Below are 24,020 nucleotides of genomic sequence, written 5' to 3' on the forward strand. Positions count from 1 at the left end.
AGAACTACCCTATGGCCCAGCAATTGCACTGCTAGGTATTTATCCAAAGGATATAAAATAAAAAATGCTGATTCAAAGGCTCTTATGCGCCCCAATGTTTATAGCAGCATTATCAACAATAGCCAAATCATGGGAAGAGCCCAAATGTCCATCAATTGACGAACAGATAAAGAAGATGGGTACATCTGTTTGTATATCATATACACTGTGCATGTATATATGTACATACACACAATAGAATATTACTCTGATCAAAAAGAATGAAATCTTGCCATTTGTAACAACGTGGATGGAACTAGAATGTATTATGCTAAGCAAAATAAGAAAAATCAGATGATTTTACTCACATGTAGAATTTAAGCAACAAAACAGATGAACATAGGGGAAGGGAAGGAAAAGGTAAAAACAGAAGGAGACAAACCAAAAGAGACTCTTAACTATAGAGAACAAACAGGGTTGCTGGAGTGGAGGTAGGTGGGAGATGGGCTAAATGGCTGATGGGCACTTGGGAGGGCGCTTGGTGGGATGAGCACTGCGTTTGTATGTGGGTGATGAGTCACTGGATTCTGCTCCTGGAAGCAGGGCTGTACTGTATGTTAACTAACTTGAATTTAAATTAAAAAAAAAAAATTAAAAAGCACCCTGCTATGAAAGGAATTAGAGAAGCCAGAGACATTTCAGATGAGATGTCCAGAAAAGATAAATCCACAGAGACAAAAAGCAGATTTGTGGTGCCAGAGGCTGAGGAGGGTGGCCTGCAAGTGGGAAGTAACTGCGTAATGGTTATAAGGTTTCCTTCATTGGGGAGATAAAAGTGTTTTGGAACTAGAGGTAGTGTGTGTGAGTGTATTGTGAATTGTTCACTTCTAAATGGCTATGTTATGTGAGTTTCACCTCAAAAAAAAATTTTTTTTAATTTAAAAAGTGGTTTAGAGTGGTGCCTAGCTGGCTCAGTCTGTAGAGGGTCCAACTCTTGATCTCAGGGTCGTAAATTCAAGCCCCACATGGAATGTAGAGATTAAAAAAAAGTGGATTAGGGATTTGAGCAAGTTTTGATTTCTGATCTCATTTTTGCCATTGCTATAATAAAATAAAGTTCTGAATATCACTGATTCTTTCCCTGGCTTTATTGAAGTATAATTGTATAAAATTAAAAATTAAAAAATTATATTTAAGGCATACAACATGATTTGATATATATTGCGAAATGACTACCACAGTTAACACATCTGTCATCTCATACAGTTATCATTTGTGTGTATGTGGTGAGTACATTTAAGATTTCAAGTACATATTTCAAGTATATAGTATATATTTCAAGTATGTCAAATTCAAGTATATAGTATAATTAACTGTAGTCACTATGGTGTACATTAGATTTCCAGAACTTACGCATCTTATTCATTGGTATCTTGAATACAAAAGGAGTTTGAAAAATAACTGCTTGAGTAGCGCTGAGATCTCTATGATATTACAGTCTAGGAAGAATCTAGAAGTCTAGAACTTTCTGTTAGGAAAAGGAGGATCCCATACTTCCCTATTCCTAGTGCTCCTAGAAGTAGTGGAAAGGGGTGCCTGGGTGACTCAGTCGGTTGAGTGTCTGACTCTTGATTTCAGCTCAGGTCATGATCTTAGGGTTGTGAGATCAAGCCCTGTGTAGGGCTCCGCACTCAGTGGGGAGTCTACTTGAGATCCTCCCCCTCTCCCTCTGATCCTCCCACCTCAAATAAATAGATAAATCCTTGGGGGGGGGTGGGAAACTAGTGGAAAGAATTCCTGTCCTCATGAGGGAGGTCTGAAAGCATCTGTGTGGGGCTGGCCCCTTTAAGTCTCAGGGACTGAAGTAATCTGGTAGCTAAGGAGTCATAATGACAACTTTGTTGGTAATTCTTGGAAATGTAGTTCTAACTTTCCAAGACCAGAAGTACTGAGGAGTAGTGCCACCTTCTCCTCACTTTGGTTGGTGAGAGATCAATGTAAATGGGTTTATATATCTCTGGCTTCCTTTTCTAAAATCCAAATGTCCTTGCCCTAGGCAGGGGACCATGTTAGTGAATTTGGGCTCTTTCCCATCCTTTGCGGAACACAGAGTTTAGTGAAAAGAATTCCTCTGAAGCATGGTGTACATGGCTAATCCTATTTCTAAAGCCTCAGAGGGAATGGAAGGGAGAAGGTCCTGGCCCACGAGCATCCACACCAATACACGAGCATTACTGCTAATGTAAATGCGTCTGTTGAGAAAAGTGCGTGTAGCTATGTGGAGGAACATTACTTCGGATTTTTGTTTAGGTTTTTCATGAATCCAGGTATTCATGAAAAACCTGAACAGATCCATGGGTGGTCAGTGCATGGGAATCCTCCAGGACTCACAGTGCAAGTACAGAGCGTGGGAGGAGAGAGGTGCTGTCAGCCCACCATCATGAGAGCCTGTGACTTGGGAACACGCCCTTCTGCATAGACTTCCAAGACAGGGAGCCAAACTGATTGCTATCTGTCACTGCAGGAGATGGTGGCTTAGAAATGGACATACTAGAGGACCTTGAATCCCTGCAGTTTGAGTATGGGATTCAAAAGGAAGATCGCAGCTGGCTGTATTTGCAGGGCCGTTCTCGAGGGCTGATGATCAAGTCCTGTGCCCATGCAACCTTCTTCTGCAAGCTACTGTGTAATTTGAGGTAAGCTAGGTCTCTAAGGTCTGGCAGATGGAGAAGAGCCTCGCTGAGGAGTATCCAGACAACTTAAACTTTCTATGTTGGAGGATAACTTGGGCAGGGGGTGTGTCCTCCTACCTTTTCCAATCCACAGTCAAACACTACTGGTCCGAAGGCACTGGGAAATGAATACCAGAGTCCCTTGGCTGTGGTTACATAATGAAGCATAGCTTATGATTTCGTTTTGGTGGGTGGATTGGTTAAATGATCATTTCATTCGTTCACCCATTCATGGACCGCCTGGGACCACCAGCTTGTCTTCCTCTGCTACCAATGACTAGCTATCCTGTGGCTGTTGGCTGAAAATGAGGGTGGTTCTTCCTTTCGGGGGCTAAGCTAATGGTGGAATTCTCCCTAACAGGAAAGCCACCTGAAACTTTGGGGGTCCTTTTGGTCAGGTGACTTGCATGAAACCCAGGGATACCGATTTGCCAAGAAGCTCGGTCTAGTCCTGCCCTCTGGTATCTCTGTACCATGTGGCTTTGAACATTTAAATAGGAAGTGTCTGAGAACCAAGTATCCAAGCCCAGACTCTTGGATTCTGTAAGCTACTCCTAGAACATTGGCAGCGCCCCCTGCCCCCAAACTATTTTTTTTCTGAAATTAGATCTACTCCTGGATGGTGGGACCAGATCTGAATTGAACATGTTACTGATATAGCAGAGACAAAAAGGGGCGTAATGGTCTACCGATTGGTTGATAAGAAGACATAAACCTTCTGGTTGCATCCCAGATGAGTGGTGAGAAACCAGAATGTGACATTTCTGGGAGGCATTTTATATTCGGAAGGATCAGGCACAGAGAAAACACTTTCCTTTCAACCTAGAGAGAAGCCTTAAATAGAAAGTGGCTTGTGATGTTTATATGGCAACTCCAGAGCTTAAGACTAATTCTAATAGAAGTAGAGAACAAGTATAAGATTGTCATATAACAACAGAAAACAATGCCTTATGGATTCAGAGGTCCGACTTTGTTTACCTTGGGCCAAGGAAGCAGATCCAGAACCCACAGTAAGTGAGCCTCTGGAAAAGAGTGACCTCAAACCTTTGATCCTCCATTTCTCAGGTTTGTTTCCCCCTTATACCACTTACTCTGATAAATCAGATGTTTGAAAAAAGCTAAGTTCCCTGGTTACCCAGATGTATGCAAAACTAAAATAGCAAACCAGAAAGAGTCGGTATGTGGTAGGACAGGGGAAATCTTATCATGGTGGCAGTGAAAACTGGGCCGCTGTCCGCACAGGAAGCGGGGACAGAGCTGGCCCCCAGTGTCCCAGGGTGCTGCACAGACAGTCGGCAGTTCACAGTGATAGTTCTGAGTCAAACGGTTAAGTATTCAGACCTTGCATTTAAGCAGGCAGGGAAATGCATGGTACGTGTAACAACCACAACACAGTATGTTCATTTAAAAAAATGTTTTAGGCAAGTTTTCATCCCTTGAAGGGGTACGCTTTACTTTGTGGCAAATTCACTCAGGGCACATTTCCTTCCCTGGCAATGCTGGAGAAGTGGCCCCTAACTGGAATACCCTGTCTCTGGGGCACTTAAGGTGTCCCAGGCTGCCACACGAGGATGTTGGAGCAGAGAGCATCGGAGGTTCACAGTGAAGAGCTACAGAGCGCACATGTATTTATTTATGTGTCTGTGTGTTCATTCTCCAGAGAATCGTTCCACGAGGAGCAAACTTCCAGCCGTCTCTCGACTGGCGTGGTTGCTGGCGTTCCCAATGATGATGAGCTAAAGGTAGGCATCATCGGAGGCGGCCACCTCGGGAAGCAGCTGGCTCGTGTACTGCTTCAGCTTGTCCCCATCCCTGCTGAGAACCTGAGGATCTCTACTCGGAGGCCAGAGGCCCTGGGTGAGGAGCAGTGTGTGGCAGAGAGGGGCTCGGGTGTTGACGATGCCATTTTGAAAGGGTCCCTTGAGAAAGGCACCCCTGCACAGAGCATGCTGAGTTCTTTGCTCACTAGTCCTGAAAAAAGAAAGATGTTTGTGTGTGTGTATGTTTAAAGATTAATTTATTTATATATTAGAGAGAGGGAGATCATGTGCATGCCAGTGGGGGTAGGGTCAGAGGGCAAGTTAGAGAGAGAATTTCAAGCAGACTTCCTGCTGAGCACGGAGCCTGAAGCAGGGCTCGATCTCATAATCCTGAGATCATGACCTGAGCCAAAGTCAAGAGTCAGATGCTCAACCGACTGAGCCACCCGGGTGTCCCTTAATCATCATTTTAATATGCCTTTAAGATTTTTTGTTTTAATATATTCTTCATTGATCACTAGAAGAACTGGATATGTTTTATAGCTCTATTTCTATTTCTTTTTTTTGAGTTCTTTTTGTCCAGTTTTTCTGTTGGAGTGCCTGAATTTTTCTTATTGATTTGCAAGTATTCTTTCTCTATTAAACTTAAAAAAAAACTTACCATGTGAGACAAATTTCTTAAATTTCATCAAAAGGACTAGTATATGTGTTTCAATAAGGTTCATATATTCTTTGGAAAGCATTATATTTATTAATAATAAAATTACAGTTTTAGAACATCCCTGCATGTTGCATAAGGAAGAATTCAAGATGCTTTGCATCAGTTTTTTTTTCTTTTTTTAAAGATTTTATTTATTTGACAGAGAGAGAGAAGAGAGCACGAGCTGGGGTGGGGGCGGGAGAGGGAGAGTCAGGTTGTCCACTCAGCAGGGAGCCCAGTGCGGGGATCATGACCAGAGCTGAAGGCAGACACTTAACCCAGGCGTCCTGGGTTAGAGAGCATCAGGCTCTCTGCTCAGCAGGGAGCCTGCTTCCCCCTCTCTCTCTGCCTGCCTCTCTGCCCGTTTGTGATCTCTGTCTGTCAAATAAATAAATAAAATCTTTAAACACACACACACACACATACACACACACTACCTTACGTGAGTTTACATTTTTACGTTTGAAATCCATATCAGGTAAGCACAGTGATTAACTGCCAGTGACTGAAAACAAATACAGGAGGCATCACATTTCTCTCAACATTTCAAACTATCTTGTTCACAGTAAGTTGCATATACTTTACTGAAACTGTCAGTGTATCTTTCCGACTCCTCCCAGCCTCTGCCCTGTATTCTTCTACTGTCCTCGCTTTTCCCACCAGCTAAAGCCCCGTGATTTCTCAAAATCTCAGTTTCCTCATCTGTAATATAGGAATAATACTAGTCTCAAAATGTCCTTGTGAGGATTGCCTTGGATAAGTATGTAAAGAACTTTGTACGCCACCTGGCACAAGATACACCGTCAGTAAATTAGAGCAAGAAGCCTTCTTCCCGATTATTTTTCTTCCTAAACAAACCTGAAAAATTCTAGCATTTGGTCTAAAAGCAAGATAAGGATGAATTACAACCTCAAGCATGGCTCCAGTGACACTAGCTGCTTTGCTAATGGCGTTAGGGCATGGCCCGAATGCTTTAGAAGACGTGAGGAGGGGGTCTCTTTGATTTATGTGGAGACAGGACTCGAGAAAGAGTCGTTGTCATCCTCTCCCCACAGCCGATGTTTAGGTCGAACTCCTTTGTACTGTGATCTTTCTTTCTTCCTTTATCCCTCCCAGGTGAGTTCCAGAACCTGGGAATCCAGTGTTTTTACCATAACCCTCATCTGGTGGACTGGGCCAACGTGATATTCCTCTGCTGCCTGCCATCTCAGCTGCCTAATATCTGCCTGGAAATCCAAACCCGCCTCGAAAAAGACTGCATCGTGTACAGCTTCATAGCTGCCATCCCAATAGCCAGGTACCCTGTTTGCACGGAGCTGGCAGAGCTGCCCCATCCCCTCATATCTGGCTCCTCCCCCCACCAGCACCCCAGCCCCCTACCTCCCACTTGGAGTTGGTCATTCACAAGAGTAAGGCGGAAGCAGCTTCCTCTGCAACACCCAGCCCGCCTTTCTAATTGTGTCTTCCCCATTTCTCCATAACCAACCCTTGAGGCTGGAACGTTTTCTTTGATGTGCAAGTGCTTTGCATTGCTTCCCTCCTCTTGAAGCTGACTAGTGTTCCCCTCTTGCATCAATGGGAAGGAAAACCGTCAGTCAACAGCATGAAATGTGATTGATGGCGTGTGTCAAATATTGTTTTTGTACCCCTGCTGTCTAGCCTAGCACCCGGTGGGAGACAGCATGCACTAAGTGTCTGGTAGGCTGGGGAACAATCCGACTAGGAAGCAGTGCCCTCCGATCTGCCCCCCCACCACCACGTTTGCCTCCGAGGGGTGCTGTGCAGGGCAGGAAGTCATTGGGGTTGGATGTGATCCAACGCAGGGGATTGTGGGGTGGTTTATGGGAGTCCTGTCTCTGCCCTCCCTGTCTTGGGGGCTTTCCTTTCAGGTTGAAACTCCTACTGAACCACACCAATATCTTGCGGCCTCAGTATCAGTGTGTTGAAGAATGGGTCAACATCTGGGGGGCCAATAAGGACATCACAGCAGCCCTCCAAGATCCTGTGATTCTTCAGGCCACCTGCCCGTTCAGTTCGGCTGGTAATGGCTCGCTGTGTTTTGGGCAGTCTTTTGAAAGTTACTTTCCTCTCGGCCTGGTGCTATTTTATAACCCCAGCGTGTGCCTGTGTGTGTCTTGGGTATGTGTGTAGGGGGCTATAGGCTGGACACATTCTCAGCTATTTAGGTTTTTTTGTTTTGTTTTTAAAAATTTTATTTATTTGAGAGAGAGTAAGAGAGAGGGCATAAGCGGGGGGAGGGGCAGAGGGAGAAGCAGGCTCTCCGCTGAGCAGGGGGCCCAACACGGGGCTCCATCTGGGGACCCCAGGATCATGACCTGAGCCAAAGGCAGACACTCAACCAGTTGAGCCACCCAGGCGCCCCCAGCTATCTAGGTTTTGAAAGGGAACAGTTTCGGTGGCGAAAAGCCTGCCTGCTTTAGGGAAAGCAGAGAAGTCTGAGAGTTGTTAAGGCTGAATCAGAAACAGCCAGAGGTAAGAGCCTGTTTAAATAGGAGGATGTGATGTTGGGCCTTAACGGCTTTTCCCTGCTCTAATCTTGTATTTTCCCTTAAGTCTCTTCTCCTTGATGGAAGAGTCATTCTAGAGATTTCTAGAATGCTTTTGCCATTAGCAATGCCTACATTAGTCACACCCGTCCTCCTACGGTAGGGTTAACATGCCATTTGTTATAAAGGGCACAGTTAGGGCTCTGGGCTTACAAAGACGGGTGTTTGCTTATCTTCAGGTTCATATGACCAACCTATCTTGGAGAAAAGGCGGCTGTTCACTGTTTGGGGTTTGTCCTACATTCTAGGCAAGCCCTTTTGGTGATGCTAACTGGTATTTCCCTCCCCATGAACGTGCAGGGGGAATAACCCTCAATTTCAAGTGGCTGGAGGGAGTGCTGTACACGGTCCTAAACGTCTGCACCGCCAGGGACGTGCCTCACCTACGAGCGCTGCAGCTGCTGAACCAACTGTTCCTCTCCGTGCACTCGGCAGCCTGTGGGAAGGATGGCGCGTCTTGCCCCACACTCGAGTTACGTGATCTTGTCAGCCAGGTCTACAGCAAGAACCTGCCTCAGCGGAGGTAAGGCCTCAGACAGCTGGTTACTCTAATTTCGGCCACACTGTTGTAGCAGGTGCTTTGTTCTCTTTTTTCCTCTAATGTAATCTTTATTTCCTTTTTTCTCTCATGTAATCTTTAAAATTTTATAAAAATAATACATTCTTGGGGTTTTTAAAAAGGTTTGATTTATTTGAGGGAGAAAGAAGAGAGAGAGTGCACGAGCAGAGGGGAGGGGCAGAGGGAGAGGGGGAAGCAGACTTCCCACTGAGCAGGGAACAGGCTCCATCCCAGGACCCAGAGACTATAAACTGAGCTGAAGGCAGACGCTTAACCAACAGAGCCACCAGGTGCCCCGAAATAATATATTCTTGTAAAAATTCCTACTAGTGGAAAAGTGAAAGCTCTCCTTGGCTTTCCAAACACCATTTCATATGGTTTTTATATTTTGTCTTTTTAATCTATACATTTGCAAACATATATTTATGTTGTCATGATATTGTAACGTGTCTGCATATCTATATACATTTCAGAAACATGCAGACTATGTATACTGATTTTCACTTGCTATGTTATAGACACTGTTCTATGTCAGTACAATCATATCTACTTCATTTATGAGCAACTGCATAGGTTATCTGTTGGGTACATTATTTCATTAGATTTATTCATCTTATTTCTTCTTTTTTTTTTAAAGATTTTATTCATTTATTTGACAGAGATCACAAGTAGGCAGAGAGGCAGGCAGAGAGAGGAGGGGAGGCAGGCTCCCTGCTGAGCAGGGAGCCCGATGTGGGACTCGATCCCAGGACCCTGCAATCATGACCGGAGCCAAAGGCAGCTGCTTAACCAACTGAGCCACCCAGGCGCCTGATCTTATTTCTTCTTGATGGCGATGTAGTTTTCCTGTGCCCCAAATTCTGAATATGGGCTCCAACTAAATATTCTTTTTTTTTTTAAAGATTTTATTTATTTATTTGACAGAGAGAAATCACAAGTAGGCAGAGAGGCAGGCGGGGGGGGGGGGGGGGGGAGCAGGCTCCCCACCAAGCAGAGAGCCCGATGTGGGACTTGATCCCAGGATCCCGAGATCACCACCCGAGCCGAAGGCAGAGGCTCAACCCACTGAGCCACCCAGGCGCCCCCCAGAGATCCCAATGTGGGGCTCAATCCCAGGACCCTGAGAACATGATCTGAGCCAAAGGCAGAGGCTTAATCCATTGAGCCACCCAGGTGCCCCCCACCCTTTTCTTTTTTTAAGATTTTATTTATTTGTCTTTATTTATTTTATTTATTTATTTATTTATTTATTTGAAAGCAGAAGCAGGGGGAACAACAGGCAGAGCAGGCAGAGGGAGAAGCAGGCTCCCCGGTGAGCAGGGAGCCCGATGCAGGACTTGATCTCAGGACCCCAGGATCACAACCCGAGCCCAAGGCAAATGCTCACCCAACTGAGCCACCCAGGCGTCCTGTAACTAAATATTCTTGTACTTACTTTGCACACTTACACCAGTATTTCTGTTGGATGAATATCTAAAAGAATATTTTAGAAGAATATTTCTGGGTCAGAGGTGATATATATTTTATGTTTGATAGGTATTCCCGAATTGCTTATCAAAAACATGGTGCCCATTTACATTCCCAGCAGTACTGTGTGAGTGTGCCGTTTGTCTATAGCTTGATTACTTGATCAATCTGTTTAACCTTTGATAATCTAATAGGTAAGAATTTTTGCCCTTGTTACCAGGGACCTCCATGCCACTAAATTCACTGGATACTTTTATTTATTTTAAGATCTTCTTTTATTTTATTTTATTTATTTTTAGAGAGAGAGTGCGCGCGCGTGCACACCAGTGAGGGAAGGAGCAGACGGACAGGGAGAAAAATCCCAAGCAGACTCCCCGCTGAGTGCAGAGCCTGATGCAGGGCTCAATCTCATAATCCTGAGATCATGACCTGAGCTGAAATCAAGACTTGGATGTTCAACTGACAGAGCCCCCCAAGCCCCCCAGGTGCCCCCACTGGATGCTTTTTAATCCTTTTCTTCCTTGGCTGTTGAACATTCCATCCTTCTTGAATCAATCTCTTCTCTTGACTTTCATGATAACCTCACATTCTCCTCATTTTATTCCTGTCTCTCCAGCCCCTCCTTTGCCAACAGCGCCTCTTCTGCCTCATCCTGTCTCTGGGAGTTTCCAGGGCTCTGTCCTAGGCCTTATTTGCTTGCCGTCCTGCACTTCGTTCATGGGTGTTCACCACCTCGGGGACTTCAGCTGCCATCTTTCCATGGACAGCACACAACTCTGTATCTCTACCCTAGATGTCAGCTTGAAACCCAGGAAAGTTTGTGGCCACCATCTCCCTTCAAACTCGACTAGTCCGGTAGCATGCCTGCTGTCATACCTGCTCTGCTGGTGTTTCCTGCCTAAATACATGCTCCTTGCCAAGTTGTTCAAGCCAGAACCTTGCAAGTAATCCTCAATTCTCACTTACCTTTTGTATTCTAATCAATCACCAGTGGCCTGTGAGGCACTTTCTGTTGGGGGACTTTCCTTCCCTCTTAGCCTGCGATTCCTTTCTCTCCCTTGCCTTGGATCTCTTTTCCTGGATTCCTCTTCCTCTGGCATGATTTTTTTCTTTCATAGTGGTGGATCATATCCTCCAGTAGCTTCCTTACAAAAGAATGCATAGGAAGTAACTTAAAGAGACTATGTCTGAAAATGTTTTTATATTAATATAATATTTTACTGAGAACATAGCCAGGTATAGAACTCTAGGTTAGAAGTGATTTTCACTCAGAATTTTAAAGGCATTTCTTCATTGTCTTATAGACAATTTGCTGTTGAGAGGAACTGTGCCATTCTAACTTTTGAATTCATCCTTCGAAATCTGTTTCTTTTCTCTCTGAAAACTTATAGGATCTTTTGACCTTAGTATCCTGAAATTTTATGATGCATCATGATGTGTGTCTTTTTTATTTTATTTTTGATATGGATCTATTTTAACTCACTGTGTTGGGCACAGGGTGAACCTTTCCTTTTTTCCCTCCCTTAATTTAAAAAATTTTGTGAAATATAACTCATACACAGAAAAAGTACATATCCCATAAATACATAAATACCCAGTTTAATTAACCATTGTAAAGGAAATACCCATGTAAGTGATACCCATAAAAGAAACAGAACATTCAGTAGTCCTTTTTAATCTGAGTGTCGTGTTCTCCAATTTTCTCCAATCATGTCTGATAATTTTGTCTCCTTTCCTGTTTTCTTTCTTCTTTTTCTAAATATTTTATTAGTCCAATGTTGCACCCCCTGGACTGGTACTCTGATTTTCTTTATCTTTCCTACTTTTTAAAAAAAGATTTTATTTATTTATTAGAGCACAAGCAGTGGGGAGGGGCAAAGGGAGAGGGAGAAGCAAACTCCCCGATGAGCAGAGAGTCCAACATAGGGCTGGATCCCACAACCCCAAGTCTATAACCCAAGCTGAAACCAAGAGTTGGATGCCTGACTGAGCCACCCAAGTACCCCATTTTGAATATTTTCTTATTTTTTAAAATCTCTTTTTTTTTAAGATTTTATCCATTTATTTGACAGAGAGACAGCGAGAGATGGAATACAAACAGGGGATGTTGGAGAGGGAGAAGCAGACGCCTCTCTGAGCCCGGAGCCCCATGCAGGGCTCTATTCCAGGATACAGAGATCATGACCTACGCTGAAGGCAGATGCCCAAGAAATGAGCCACCCAGGCTCCCCTTCTTGTTTATTTATTTTTTAAAGATTTTATTTATTTAAGAGAGAACGAAAGTGTGAGAGGTCACAGGGGAAGGGGGCGGAGCAGATTGCCACTGAGCAGAGAGCCCGATTCAGGGCTCTATCCCAGGACCCTGAGATCATGACCTGAGCAGAAGGCAGAGGATTAAGCAGGGACCCCTATTTTGAATATTTTCAAAGATTTTTTAAAAGTCTCCAAATATTCCTTTTTTATATGGCATCCTGTTGTGTTTTCACTATAATACCATCTCTTATCCCTTTGAGAATGTAAATGAGAGCGGGTGTTTTTCTTCTATGAGGAGTCTGTCTCCCTCAGGTTGTTCTCTGATCAATTGTTTTGGTCTCTATCTTTCATTTTCAAAGCTTTTTTGTATGGAGAACTCTGTCTGCTCATATTTCAGATCCCAGCACTAGAAAGTTGCTTGGAAACTCTGAAGTCAAATGTTCTACCCCTGAGCTATACCTGCTTTTGGAAACTGTTTGTGCTAGTGTGATCTTTACTACAGAATGATTTGATCAGCCATTTCCTCGGAAAACCTTGAATATTGATATTGTTAAGTCTTTGGGACCCAACTTGGGGAAAGATTGCTGTGTATGTGTGGAAGAAGGGGGGTGGTCTTAATCTCAGGAAACAAACTGAAGGTTGCTGGAGTGGAGGGGGGTGAGAGGGATGGGTGTCTGGGGGATAGACATTGGGGAGGATATGTGCTATGTATGGTGAGTGCTGTGGGTTGTGTAAGACTGATGAGTCACAGAACCGTACCCCTGAAACAAATAATATAACAAATATATGTTAATAAAAAATTAATTATATTAAAAATTAAAAAGAAGAGGGTGGTCCTATCACTAGATTTTTTAAAACTTTCCCCCCCTATATTTAGCAAATCCTTTCCTTCAGTAGTGCCTACTGTCCCCCTGTCCAGGGACCCTCTAGTTAACCCTTCCAGAGAATAAATCTTCTGTTGGGGAGGACGAGGGTCAGTCTCCTGACTGTACAGCATTGGGTAAGGGGCTGGGAGGGCCTCTCTCCATTTTAAGATTTTTAAAAATATATATTTTATTTATTTATTTGACAGAGAGAGAGACAGCGAGAGCAGGAACACGGGCAGGGGGAGTGGGAGAGGGGGAAGCAGGCTTCCCCCCAAACAGGGAGCCCAATGTGGGCTTGATCTCAGGACCCCGGATCATGACCTGAGCTGAAGGTAGATGCCCAATGACTGAGCCACCCAAGTGTCCCTCCTTTTTAAGATTTTCAACCCATCATCCTATTTTTAGTCCCATCTCCCTCCCACTTCCTGATGTACTTCTTGAGTCTTTCATAGGTTCTGTGATGTAAATGGGCTGTGTCTTGGTTTTCCCTGTTGCTGACTTCAGATTCAGCTCAGTGTTACCATTTGTCCATATTTTTTCCAGCTTCCAACTTGCAGCTCTCGTGCTCATGTTATTCTCATTTTATATTCTTCGCCTATTTTTCCTTTGGATTATTTGCTTTTATTTATTGTTTTAGAAAAGGTTCTTAGTGGGAATATGTTATGTATATTGGAAATAATTTTCATATTTCTCTTACTTTTTGGTAAATTTTGCTGTTTAGGGATTCTAATTTTTGTAGTCAAAATTGTTAAATTACTTCATGACTTTAGGGTTGTAAGTCATACTTATTAAGAACCTCTTCACCCTAAGATATTCTATATTTTCTTCTAGTAATTTGTTTTTTAAATGTTTAAATCTTTTTTTTTAAACTGATTTTTTTTAAAGATTTTATTTATTTATTTGACAGACAGAGATCACAAGTAGGCAGAGAGGCAGGCAGAGAGAGAGGAGGAAGCAGGCTCCCTGCTGAGCAGAGAACCCGATGCAGGACTCGATCCCAGGATCCTGGGATCATGACCTGAGCCGAAGGCAGAGGCTTCAACCCACTGAGCCACCCAGGTGCCCCTAAATATTTAAATCTTTAATCAGTTTGGGATTTTTAATATCTTCTATTCATTTTGGAAAGCCAGTTGCCCTAACATTATTTATAGAGTAGCCATTTCTTTTCCTACCAATTTGAAATAAGATTTTTATCATTTGCTAAACTGCAAGATATTCGTGGGTATATTTTTGGACTGTATTCTGAACTGTGGACCTATTTTTCTATTCCCATGCTATGATTAATTACTCTAATATCTATCTATATTTTGGTATCTGTAGACCAAGTCCTCTTTAATCTTATTTTCCAGAATCTTAATCCTTCTTACAGAATTATTCTTCATGTGAATTTTTTTTAAAGATTTTATTTATTTATTTGATGGGGAGAGAGAGAGATCACAAGTAGGCAGGGAGGCAGGCAGTGGGGGGCTGGAAGCAGGCTCCCCGCTGAGCAGAGAGCCCGATGTGGGGCTCGATCCCAGGACCCTGAGGTCATGACCGGAGCCGAAGGCAGAGACTTAACCCCACTGAACCACCCAGGCACCCCTCTTCATGTGAATTTTTAAAAAAAAGATTTTATTTATTTATTTGAGAGAGAAACAGCATGAGCGGGGGAGGGCCAGAGGGAGAGGGAGAGGGACAAGGGAACTCCCCACTAAGCATGGAGCCTGACTCCGGGCTGGATCCCAGGACCCCAAGATTATGACTTGAGCTGAAGTCAGACACTTAACTGACTGAGTCACCCTGCCTGCCGCCCCCTTCACTTGAGTTTTTAAAAAATAACCTGAAAATTTAGAAAATTAACAAGTGCTTGTAGTAAACAAGGTATTAATTAAAATGTACCAAACAGAAAGTGAAAGTACTACCCTCAGATCCCACTCTCCAGAAGTAACTACTATTAATATATGCTGTGATAAATGAACTGAAAATGGGCTGTTTCTAATGTTAAATCACTGAGTAGGATGTTTGCTCTTGGCTTCTGGCACTATTTATCAAGTTGAAAATGAAGGAGAGGTGATAGAAGATCATCCTTTTGCAACCTCTAATGAAATAATCTGGGCAACATTAGGTGAAAAGTTGATGGGGGAACTTCATAATGAGTAGATCATCCTGAGTCGTTAATCAGTGTTAACACTGCAGAAGGAGAGACAATGTGTTACTGGATAAAAATAGACACGAATTTAAAAAAATAAGACACAGAAGAGATATTCTTTTTTTTTTCTAAGATTTATTTATTTATTTGATAGAGAGAGAGAGATCACAAGTAGGCAGAGAGAGAGGAAGGGGAACAGGCTCCCTGCTGAGCAGAGAGCCCGATGTTATGTGGGGCTGGATCCCATTACCCTGGGATCATGACCTGGGCTGAAAGCAGAGGCTTTAACCCACTGAGCCACCCAGGCGCCCCCCAGATGAGATATTCTTATTAAAAAAAAAAAAAGTCAAACCTGAATTTGATCAGGTCTGTAGATATGAATTCAAGAGGCAGGAGAGTGTTAAATGACCATGAGATATAATCAGCAAAAGCCAGAATATGGGAAACTTTAGAGGCTAAACAACTGAATTTCTTCAACAAATAAACTGCAAGAGAAAAAAAAGAGGAAGGGGAAATCAAAGGTTTAAAAAAAAAGGACTTAAAAGTCACATGAACCGGGTATCTGGATGGCTCAGATGGTTAAGCGTCTGCCTTTGACTCAGGTCATGGTCTCAGGGTCCTCAGATCTAGCCCAACATTGGGCTTCCTGCTCAGCAGGGAGTCTGATTCTCCCTCTGTCTCTCCCGCCAACACCTCTGCTGTGCGTACATGCTCTCTCTCTTTGTATCTCTCAAATAAATAAATAAAATCTTTAAAAATGAAAAGTCACATTAACCAAAATGTATGTGTAAACTGGGTTTCATATCTCTCCCTTCCTTTAATTAATATAAAAACAACGTAAAGAGATTTCCTAATATTAAGCTTTCATTGCATTCTTAAACTCTACTTAGTGATACACTTCCAAATCTACTTTGCTTGTATTTTATTTAAGACATTTACATCATACTCAAAAATAAAATTGTGGTCTGTCGTTTTCAAATTTGGTATCAACATTGTATTAACCCTATAGAATTAGGAAGCCTTTAGTTCCAGAACAGAACAGAGAAATTATAGATTTCTTGAAGATTTGACAGAACTTTACTGTAGATCTCTGTGGTCCAAATATCTTGCAGGGGAAGTTGCTATTTGACTGTCTTTTCAGTTTTTCCAGTTTATGATCTGTTCAGGTTTACAATTTCTTTTTTTTTTTTTTTTTTTTTTTTTTTTTTTTTTTTTTTTTTTTTTTTTTTTTAAAGATTTTATTTATTTATTTGACAGACAGATCACAAGTAGGCAGAGAGGCAGGCAGAGAGAGAGGAAGGGAAGCAGGCTCCCTGCCGAGCAGAGAGCCCGATGCGGGACTCGATCCCAGGACCCTGAGATCATGACCTGAGCCGAAGGCAGCGGCTTAACCCACTGAGCCACCCAGGCGCCCAAGGTTTACAATTTCTTGAGTCAGCTTTGGTCATTGGTATTTTTCTAGCAGAAATATTTCATTTTTATCTGGATTTCAAATTTGATGGCCCATGATTGTATTTGTATTTTTATTTTTTATTTTTTTTATTATTTTTTTTTTTAAAGATTTTATTTATTCACTTGACAGACAGAGATCACAAGTAGGCAGAGAAGCAGGCAGAGAGAGAGGAGGAAGCAGGCTCCCCGCTGAGGAGAGAGCCCGATACGGGGCTTGATCCCAGGACCCTGGGATCATGACCTGAGCCGAAAGCAGAGGCTTTAACCCACTGAGCCACCCAGGTGCCCCTGTATTTGTATTTTTAAAATCTCATCAGATTATATCTCATTTTGTATTTCTAAGATTGTATATGTGTTTAAGATTTTTTTTCTTGGTTAAATTTGCTAGCAGCTTGTCTATTTTATTGATTTTTTTAAATAATAAGTTTATAGTTTTATTTACTCTACTGGTCAACTTTTTAATTCAAGTATTTCTACTTTTATCTTTAAAATTTGTTCCTCTTTTCTTTTGTGTTATTTTGTGGCTCTTTTTCTTAGCTTCTTGAATATTTACGGTTCATTTAATTTCAATCACATTATTATTATAAAAATAGTAAGAGCTAAGAATGCTCATCTAGCCTCTTCAGCCATGTGCTATTTTGGTCTTTAAAATAACCACTACATGGGCGCCTGGGTGGCTCAGTGGGTTAAGCCACTGCCTTCGGCTCAGGTCATGATCCCAGGGTCCTGGGATCGAGTCCCGCGTCGGGCTCTCTGCTCGGCAGGGAGCCTGCTTCCCTCTCTCTCTCTCTGCCTGCCTCTGTCTACTGTGATCTCTCTCTGTCAAATAAATAAATAAAATCTTTCAAAAAAAAAAATAAAATAACCACGACCTTGTTGGGCACAAAGTTCCTGTGTTATTCAAATCCATTATATCCTTGCTACCCAGATAACCACGACCTTGTTGGGCACAAAGTTCCTGTGTTACTCAAATCCATTATATCCTTGCTACTCAGACTAGCTGGGATCGGTGTCATCATCTGGGAATTTGTTTAGAAACACAGAATCCGGGGCCCCACCCCAGTTATATGAAATCAGAATCTGCATTTTTACAAAGTCCCAAGTGATAACTATATTCACGTTGGAAAAGTGCTATTTATATTCTTTTTCATCAGATGATTTGTTAGAATGAGAAGCATGACATATTAGTTTTTCCACTCTGATTGTAGTGTCTCACATTCTCTTTATATTTCTAATAATCTTTATAAAGTTTGAAGCCATATCATCTGACAAAAAAAAATTCATAACTTTTATGTCCTCTTGGTGAATCGTACTTTTTTTCCCCCAACATTTGTTTAACTTTTTTAAAACGTTTGTTTTACTTTTTTTTTTCTTTAAGGTTTTATTTATTTATTTGACAGAGACACGGCGAAGAGAGGGAACACAGGCAGGGGTAGTGGGGGAGGGAGATGCAGGCTTCCCACTGAGCAGGGAGCCTGATACAGGGCTCAATCCCAGGACCCTGGGATCATGACCTGAGTCAAAGGCAGAGGCTTAACAACTGAGCCACCTAGGCGCCCCATTAGCTTTTTTTTTTTTTTTTTTTTTTAAGATTGTATCCATTTATTTTTGTGAGAGAGAGAGAGCATGAGGTGGGGCAGGGAGGGAGCAGAGGGAGAACAGGGAGCCCAATGCAGGGCTCCATCCTAGGACCCTGTGATCACAACCTGAGCTGAAGGCAGCCGCTTAACCCACTGAACCACCCAGGCACCCCTAAATGAATAATCGTTAAAATATAAATGGGTTGGGGCGCCTGGGTGGCTCAGTAGGTTGGGGCCTCTGCCTTCTGCTTAGGTCATGATCCCGGGGTCCTGGGTTTGGGCCCCGTGTTGGGTTCTACTTGGCGGGGAGCCTGCTTCCCCCTCTCTCTCTGCCTGCCTCTCTGCCTACTTGTGATCTCTGTCTGTCAAATAAATAAATAAAATCTTTAAAAAAAATAGGTAAAGGATTTATTTATTTTAGAGAGAGAGCAGGGGGAGGGGCAGAGGGAAAGGGTGAGAGAGAATCCTCATGCAGACTCTGCACTAAACACCGAGCATGACTTGGGGCTCGATCCTAGGACCCAGAGATCATGACCTGAGTGGAAAGCATGAGTCTGCTGCTCAACTGACTGAACCACCCAGGCACCCCCGAAAAAACTTTTGAGATAATTGTAGGCTCATGTGCAGTTTTTTTTTTTTTTAAGTCGTTTCAGTGGTAGAATTTAGTGATTCATCAGTTGCATGTAACACCCAGTGCTCATTACATCAAGTGCCCTCCTTAATGCCCATCACACAATTATCCCTTGCCCCCACCCACCTCCTCTCCAGCAACCCTCAGTTTGTTTCCTAGAGTTCAATGTCTTTTATGGTTTGCTTCCCTCTCAACTTTCATCTTATTTTATTTTTTGCTTCCCCTATGTTCGTTTTGTTTCTTAAGTTCCACATATGAGTGAAATCCTTCACATGCAGTTTTTAAAAATAATACAAAGAAATTCCATGTACCCAATTATCTACTTCCCCCCCAACGGTACACATTTTAGTACAAATATCTCTACATGGATATGATAAAGCTATGATAGAATGCTACGAGCAGGATAATGCCACCGATATAGTCAGGACCTAGAACTGATCTGTCACTGAGTGACCCTTCATCTTGGCCATCTCCTCGTCAACTTGGCAATTGTTAATTTGTTTTTCATTTCCATATTTTATGATTTCTAGAATGTTACATAAATGGAATCATGGAGTATGTACCTTTTGGGATTGACCTTTTTCATTCAGCAAATTCTCTGGACATTCACCCAAGTTGCTGTGTGTATTAATTGTTCATTCCTTCTTATTCCTGAGGAGTATTTGCAGCATGGATGTACCATACTTTAATCACTCATCTGTTGAAGGACTCCAGAGCGGTTTCCAGGTTTTGGCTGTTTTGTTTTTGTTTTTTCTCTTTCAGTTTTTGGCTATTAGGAATAAAGTTGCTATGAACATTCATGTACAGATTTTTTGTAAACATCATTTTTCATTTCTCTGGGACGGATGCTCATGATTACAATTCCTAGGTCATTTGGTAGTTGTATGCTTTTTGTTTGTTTTGTTTTTAAGAAACAGCCAAACTGTTTTTCAGAGTGGTTGTACTGTTTTACATTATTACTAGCAATGTATTTTCCAGTTTCTCTACATTCTCACCAGGATTTGGTGTTGTTATTTTTATTTTACCATTACGTTTGTAGATTAATTTGTAGACAAGTGACATCTTTAGTATGTTGTTTTCCCACCCATGAACACAGTATGTTTCTCCATTTATTTAGATCTTCTTAATTTCATCAGCATTTTGTAATTTTCAGTATACAAGTCTTTTTTTTTTTTTTTTTGGTAAAGTTTTATTTATTTATTTGGGAGAGAGAGCACAAACATGAGCAGGAGGGACAAGGGGGAGGGAGAGGGAATCTCAGGCAGACTCTGTCCTGAGCACAGAGCCAGATGCCAGTCTCAATCTCATGACCCTGAGATCATGACCTGAGTCAAAACCAAGAATTCACCACTTAACCAACTGTGCCACCCAGGTGCTCTAGTATGCAAGTCGTATACGTGTTTTGTTAGATTTACATCCAAGTATTCCTTTTGTGTATGTGTGAATGGAACTGCATTTTTAATTATTTTAATTATATATATATTATTATATTTTAATTATAGTGCCCAAGTGTTCATTGTTTATATATTATATATATATATAAAAATGGGTTTTGTATTGTTTGTTTCCTGTGATTTTGCTGAACTCATTTATTAGTTCTGGGAAATTCTTTTTGTAGATTCCTTGGGATTTTCCACATAATCATGTCATCTATAAATAGAGACAGATCATTTTTTTTTCCAATCTGTATGCTGTTTTTCCCTTTTCTTGCCTTATTCCATTGTCTACAACTTCCAGTATATGTTAAATAATGGGGGTGAGAACAGATATCCTTGCTTTTTTTTTTTATCTTTTTAACACTGTAACAACCCTATGTCTTAATACTTTTTAACTTGAATTAACTTGAGTTATACTTAAAGTTGCTGTTCTCATTTGCATATTTACTTCTACTTCTTTTCCTATAAAATTGAAGAAGATATCTTAAAAGAAATGAGATATTTTCTATTTTTTAAAAGATTTATTTATTTATTTTAAAGATCGAGAGAGAGAGAGAGAGAGAGAGAGAGAGTGCAAACACTGGGGGAGGGGCAAAGGGAGAGGGAAAAAAACCTAAGCAGACTCTGCACTGGGCATGGAGTCCTATGTAGTGCTCGAGCTCATGACCCTGAGCAGAAACCAAGAGTCAGACACTTAACTGAGTGCACCACTCAGGCCCTCCAGATCTTTTATACTCCTAATGCCCATGATACTCTTCTGTATCTATGTCTTTCTTTTTCTTTTCTTTTCTTTTTTTTTAGAGAGTGTGCGCATGCGAGCAGAGGGGAGAGGGAAAGGGAGAGAGAATCTTAAGCAGGCTCTACATCCAGCACAGTGCCTGACATGGGGCTTGATTTCATGACCCTGAGATCATGAGTTCAGCCAAAATCAAGAATCCAATGCTTAACCCACTGAGTCATCCAGGTGCCCCTTATGCATTCTATTTCTAAATTTAAGGGACAAATACTGAGAAGAACGTCAATGTCATTGTTATAATCATTCTTTAATTATGAATTTCCTCCCAAAGGCACTTAGAAAAATGTACTTAAACATGCAAAATGCATCACAAGTACAATTAAATCCACATAGTGAAAAGCTGTAGCTGGATGTTTATGAATTTTAATTAGTTTGATGTAGAAAATAAAGAACCTTATTTCCAAATGTTGGAAAACTTTAAAGGAAATGTTTAACAGCCAAATCAGATGTATTAAACAGATATAAGAAAGTAACAGTATTTTTTTTTTCACCCCAGGCCTTTCCCCTGGTTTGATCTGACTGCGGTGCAACTCAAGGAAACTCCCTTTAGTCAGCATCTCTCAGCCAGTCCTGCTCTCCAGGACCACCTTACCTATCAATACTGTAATTCATTTGGTATCTCCCTAACCAAAGAACAGCAGCCAGCGGTTTCCACGGGCTCTCCCTCTCAGTGAGAGGAGAGACCTCGGGAATCAGAATTTTTTTTCCCTCCACACTGCTTGTACCCTGATTATCACAATTGTCACTGGGAGTCACGTGAGTGTATTGTGTTTGCCACATATTTGGGCATCGAGGAATTAGAAAATGGTACTAATTAATCTTTAACATATAGAATAAAATGAGGTCTTTTATATCAGTATATTTGGGTATGTCTGGCTTTTGGAAGCAACCAAATGAAACCATAACCTGACACACTTAAGTAAGTTGCTTCCCCAGGAATATAAATTATCTTTCTTCTAAAAGCTAAGTTCAAGAAATTAAGTCATTATTAGACAATACATACTGTGGCTTGTTTTCCTATAGGAGTGTGTAGCTGACAAATGATACGTCTTGATTTTCCTACCATTTTGGATAAAGAAGTAAAATGTGGTAAATGATCTTAATTAAATTATGACTCATTTCATGCTTATTTCAGCTATACATGACTTCCCTGGAACCATCTTATTTAAAACTGTTCTCATTTAAACCATTTTATTTTTATTTTTAAATAGATGATAAGAAAGTACTGCTTGCCAAAAATAAAATAGCTCATCTCAAATTATTGGACACTTGGGAGTCAGGACCCTTTCCTCTGAGATCTCTTTAGGCAATTTACACAGGAATGCTTCCCGATGGTACCCTAGCTGCCCCTCACTGACCGATTTAAACCACTTTAAACCACATAACCATTTTTATAAACAGCTGGCATTTATATTAAGTGGCTAAAAATAATTTTGCAAAATATAGATCTTATCCCTACAGTGCAAAGTGATTGCCTTTATGTTTTGCAAATATTTTGTCAGTGATAGAGTGCAGAAGACAACAGAGGTGAAGTGACCGTGAGGGCAAGGAGGATGACACTGACTCTGCTCTGCCATTGACCAGAACCACTGTTTGCTAAATGCGGAAGTGCTCTCGAACAAAATCATTCACTGTACATGTAAACCACCATGGTGTTAGGTTAATCATTTACACTTTTCCTTTTTGCATAACTGTAAGCCAGGCAAACTCAATGGTATGGCATAGAATGGTCTGAGACAAAATTTCATTGGTCCAATTTGGGGAAAAAGTAGGTTCATCATCAGATAGTAACGCTTGGTATGAATGCTAATTTGAGGTACTACTCCTTTTCTTAGGAAAAAAAAAAAAAAGAATTGGGATTCTTTTGACTATTCATTCAGGTGTAGGGAACTGGACAGAGTACATCATTGCCCTTCTGGATTATGGTAGTCCTTTAGTGGCTCTTAAGAGTTAAGTGGTGAGGCTGGGAAGAGGAAGAGCAGTTAAGTCTACACAACTAGAGAGGAACTGGAGTCATTCAAGCAAGAAGTATTTTGCCATTTCTTTTGAGCAGTCCAGTCATGGGTACACTCTAGCCTGAATTAATTCATTCAATCACTCTTTCTTCCTTCCTTTCCTTCCCTTTCCCTTCCCCTCCCCTTCCCCTTCCTTTTCCCTTGCCTTCCCTTCCCTTTCCTTTCCTTCCTCCTCCCCCCCTTTCCTCCCTCGCTTCCCTCATAAACCCTACTCCCAATGTGGGGCTCAAACTCACAAACCCAAGATCAAGACTGCATTCTCTACCAACTGAGCCGACCAGGCACCCCCTGAATTTCATTTTATAAAGGTCTGGAAGGTACCATATAGAAGAGTCTTGAAAATAAACCCCAGTCCCTATTCCATAGTCAGTGGTACTTCTGTAAGCCACATTGTGTGTAAGGATAAATATAAATTTTTAAAAATACTAAAAACTTTTTTTCTCTAATGCAAAAAGGGAAAGACTACCCTCCCCCCTTTTCTTAAAACATTTTCTTTAGAAGACATGTAATTTAAATCCTTTCTCTGTTTTTGAGATGTATGTAAATCTTCTAATAAGTTGAAGAAGTCACCTGCCGGTTTTATATCCCAAGACTGTGTGTTTGGGAGGCTTTGGAGCCATGTCTTTGAAATGGGAGCATTGGGGAGGATGGCACCCTGTCTCCCTGACCCACATGCCTGGCTCCACATAGTAACTTCCTGTTTGTCATCAAGATATGAGAAATTTTATTCTTCCTTTGGATACAGTTGCCATGTAAGTAATGTGTTATATCTGCCTGACTTAAAGGGTGGCATTTCCTTGACTTCATAATCTTTAGCAACTTGCCTGTGATGCCCAACACTGCTGATTTAGTGCTGATTCAATAATACAACTGTTTCTTTTTCTGCATTTGCAGAGAACCTTATTCGGGTTGGCAGGAGATTTTACTTTTAATTCCATTTCTCTAACATGTTCCTACGACCAGATGCATTACTAGAATTTCTCAAGAATTACCCAGAAAGAGAAATATTGCAACCTTTGTTTAAACATGGGTCTAACTTGAAACACAAATAAAAAGAAAGTGCTTAGAGTTGGGGATAGAACTGGAAGTGGAACCA

At 41.6% G+C, this 24,020-nt stretch overlaps 1 protein-coding gene across 1 annotated transcript; it reads left to right on the forward strand.

Moving 5' to 3' along the window:
* Positions 1 to 2,503: 2,503 nt before the first annotated feature.
* Positions 2,504 to 21,583, forward strand: LOC111148690 (NADP dependent oxidoreductase domain containing 1). The gene is made up of 6 exons (XM_022505477.1): positions 2,504 to 2,675; positions 4,372 to 4,568; positions 6,288 to 6,468; positions 7,061 to 7,212; positions 8,039 to 8,261; positions 21,406 to 21,583. Exons 1-6 carry the CDS (start codon positions 2,521 to 2,523, stop codon positions 21,581 to 21,583), a joined length of 1,086 nt encoding a protein of 361 aa, XP_022361185.1. The 5' UTR covers positions 2,504 to 2,520.
* Positions 21,584 to 24,020: the final 2,437 nt, after the last annotated feature.

The sequence above is a fragment of the Enhydra lutris genome, unplaced genomic scaffold (assembly GCF_002288905.1).
Source record: "Enhydra lutris kenyoni isolate GAN:26980312 unplaced genomic scaffold, ASM228890v2 scaffoldscaffold20, whole genome shotgun sequence".
NCBI classification, from domain to species: domain Eukaryota; kingdom Metazoa; phylum Chordata; class Mammalia; order Carnivora; family Mustelidae; genus Enhydra; species Enhydra lutris.

Excerpts from the sequence above, each read along its gene's own strand:
- LOC111148690 (XM_022505477.1), top strand. The coding sequence starts at position 2,521 with ATGGACATACTAGAGGACCTTGAATCCCTGCAGTTTGAGTATGGGATT. Across the intron at positions 2,676-4,371 it reads AAGCTACTGTGTAATTTGAG|AGAATCGTTCCACGAGGAGC; the intron begins GTAAGCTAGGTC and ends TTCATTCTCCAG. Across the intron at positions 7,213-8,038 it reads CTGCCCGTTCAGTTCGGCTG|GGGGAATAACCCTCAATTTC; the intron begins GTAATGGCTCGC and ends ATGAACGTGCAG.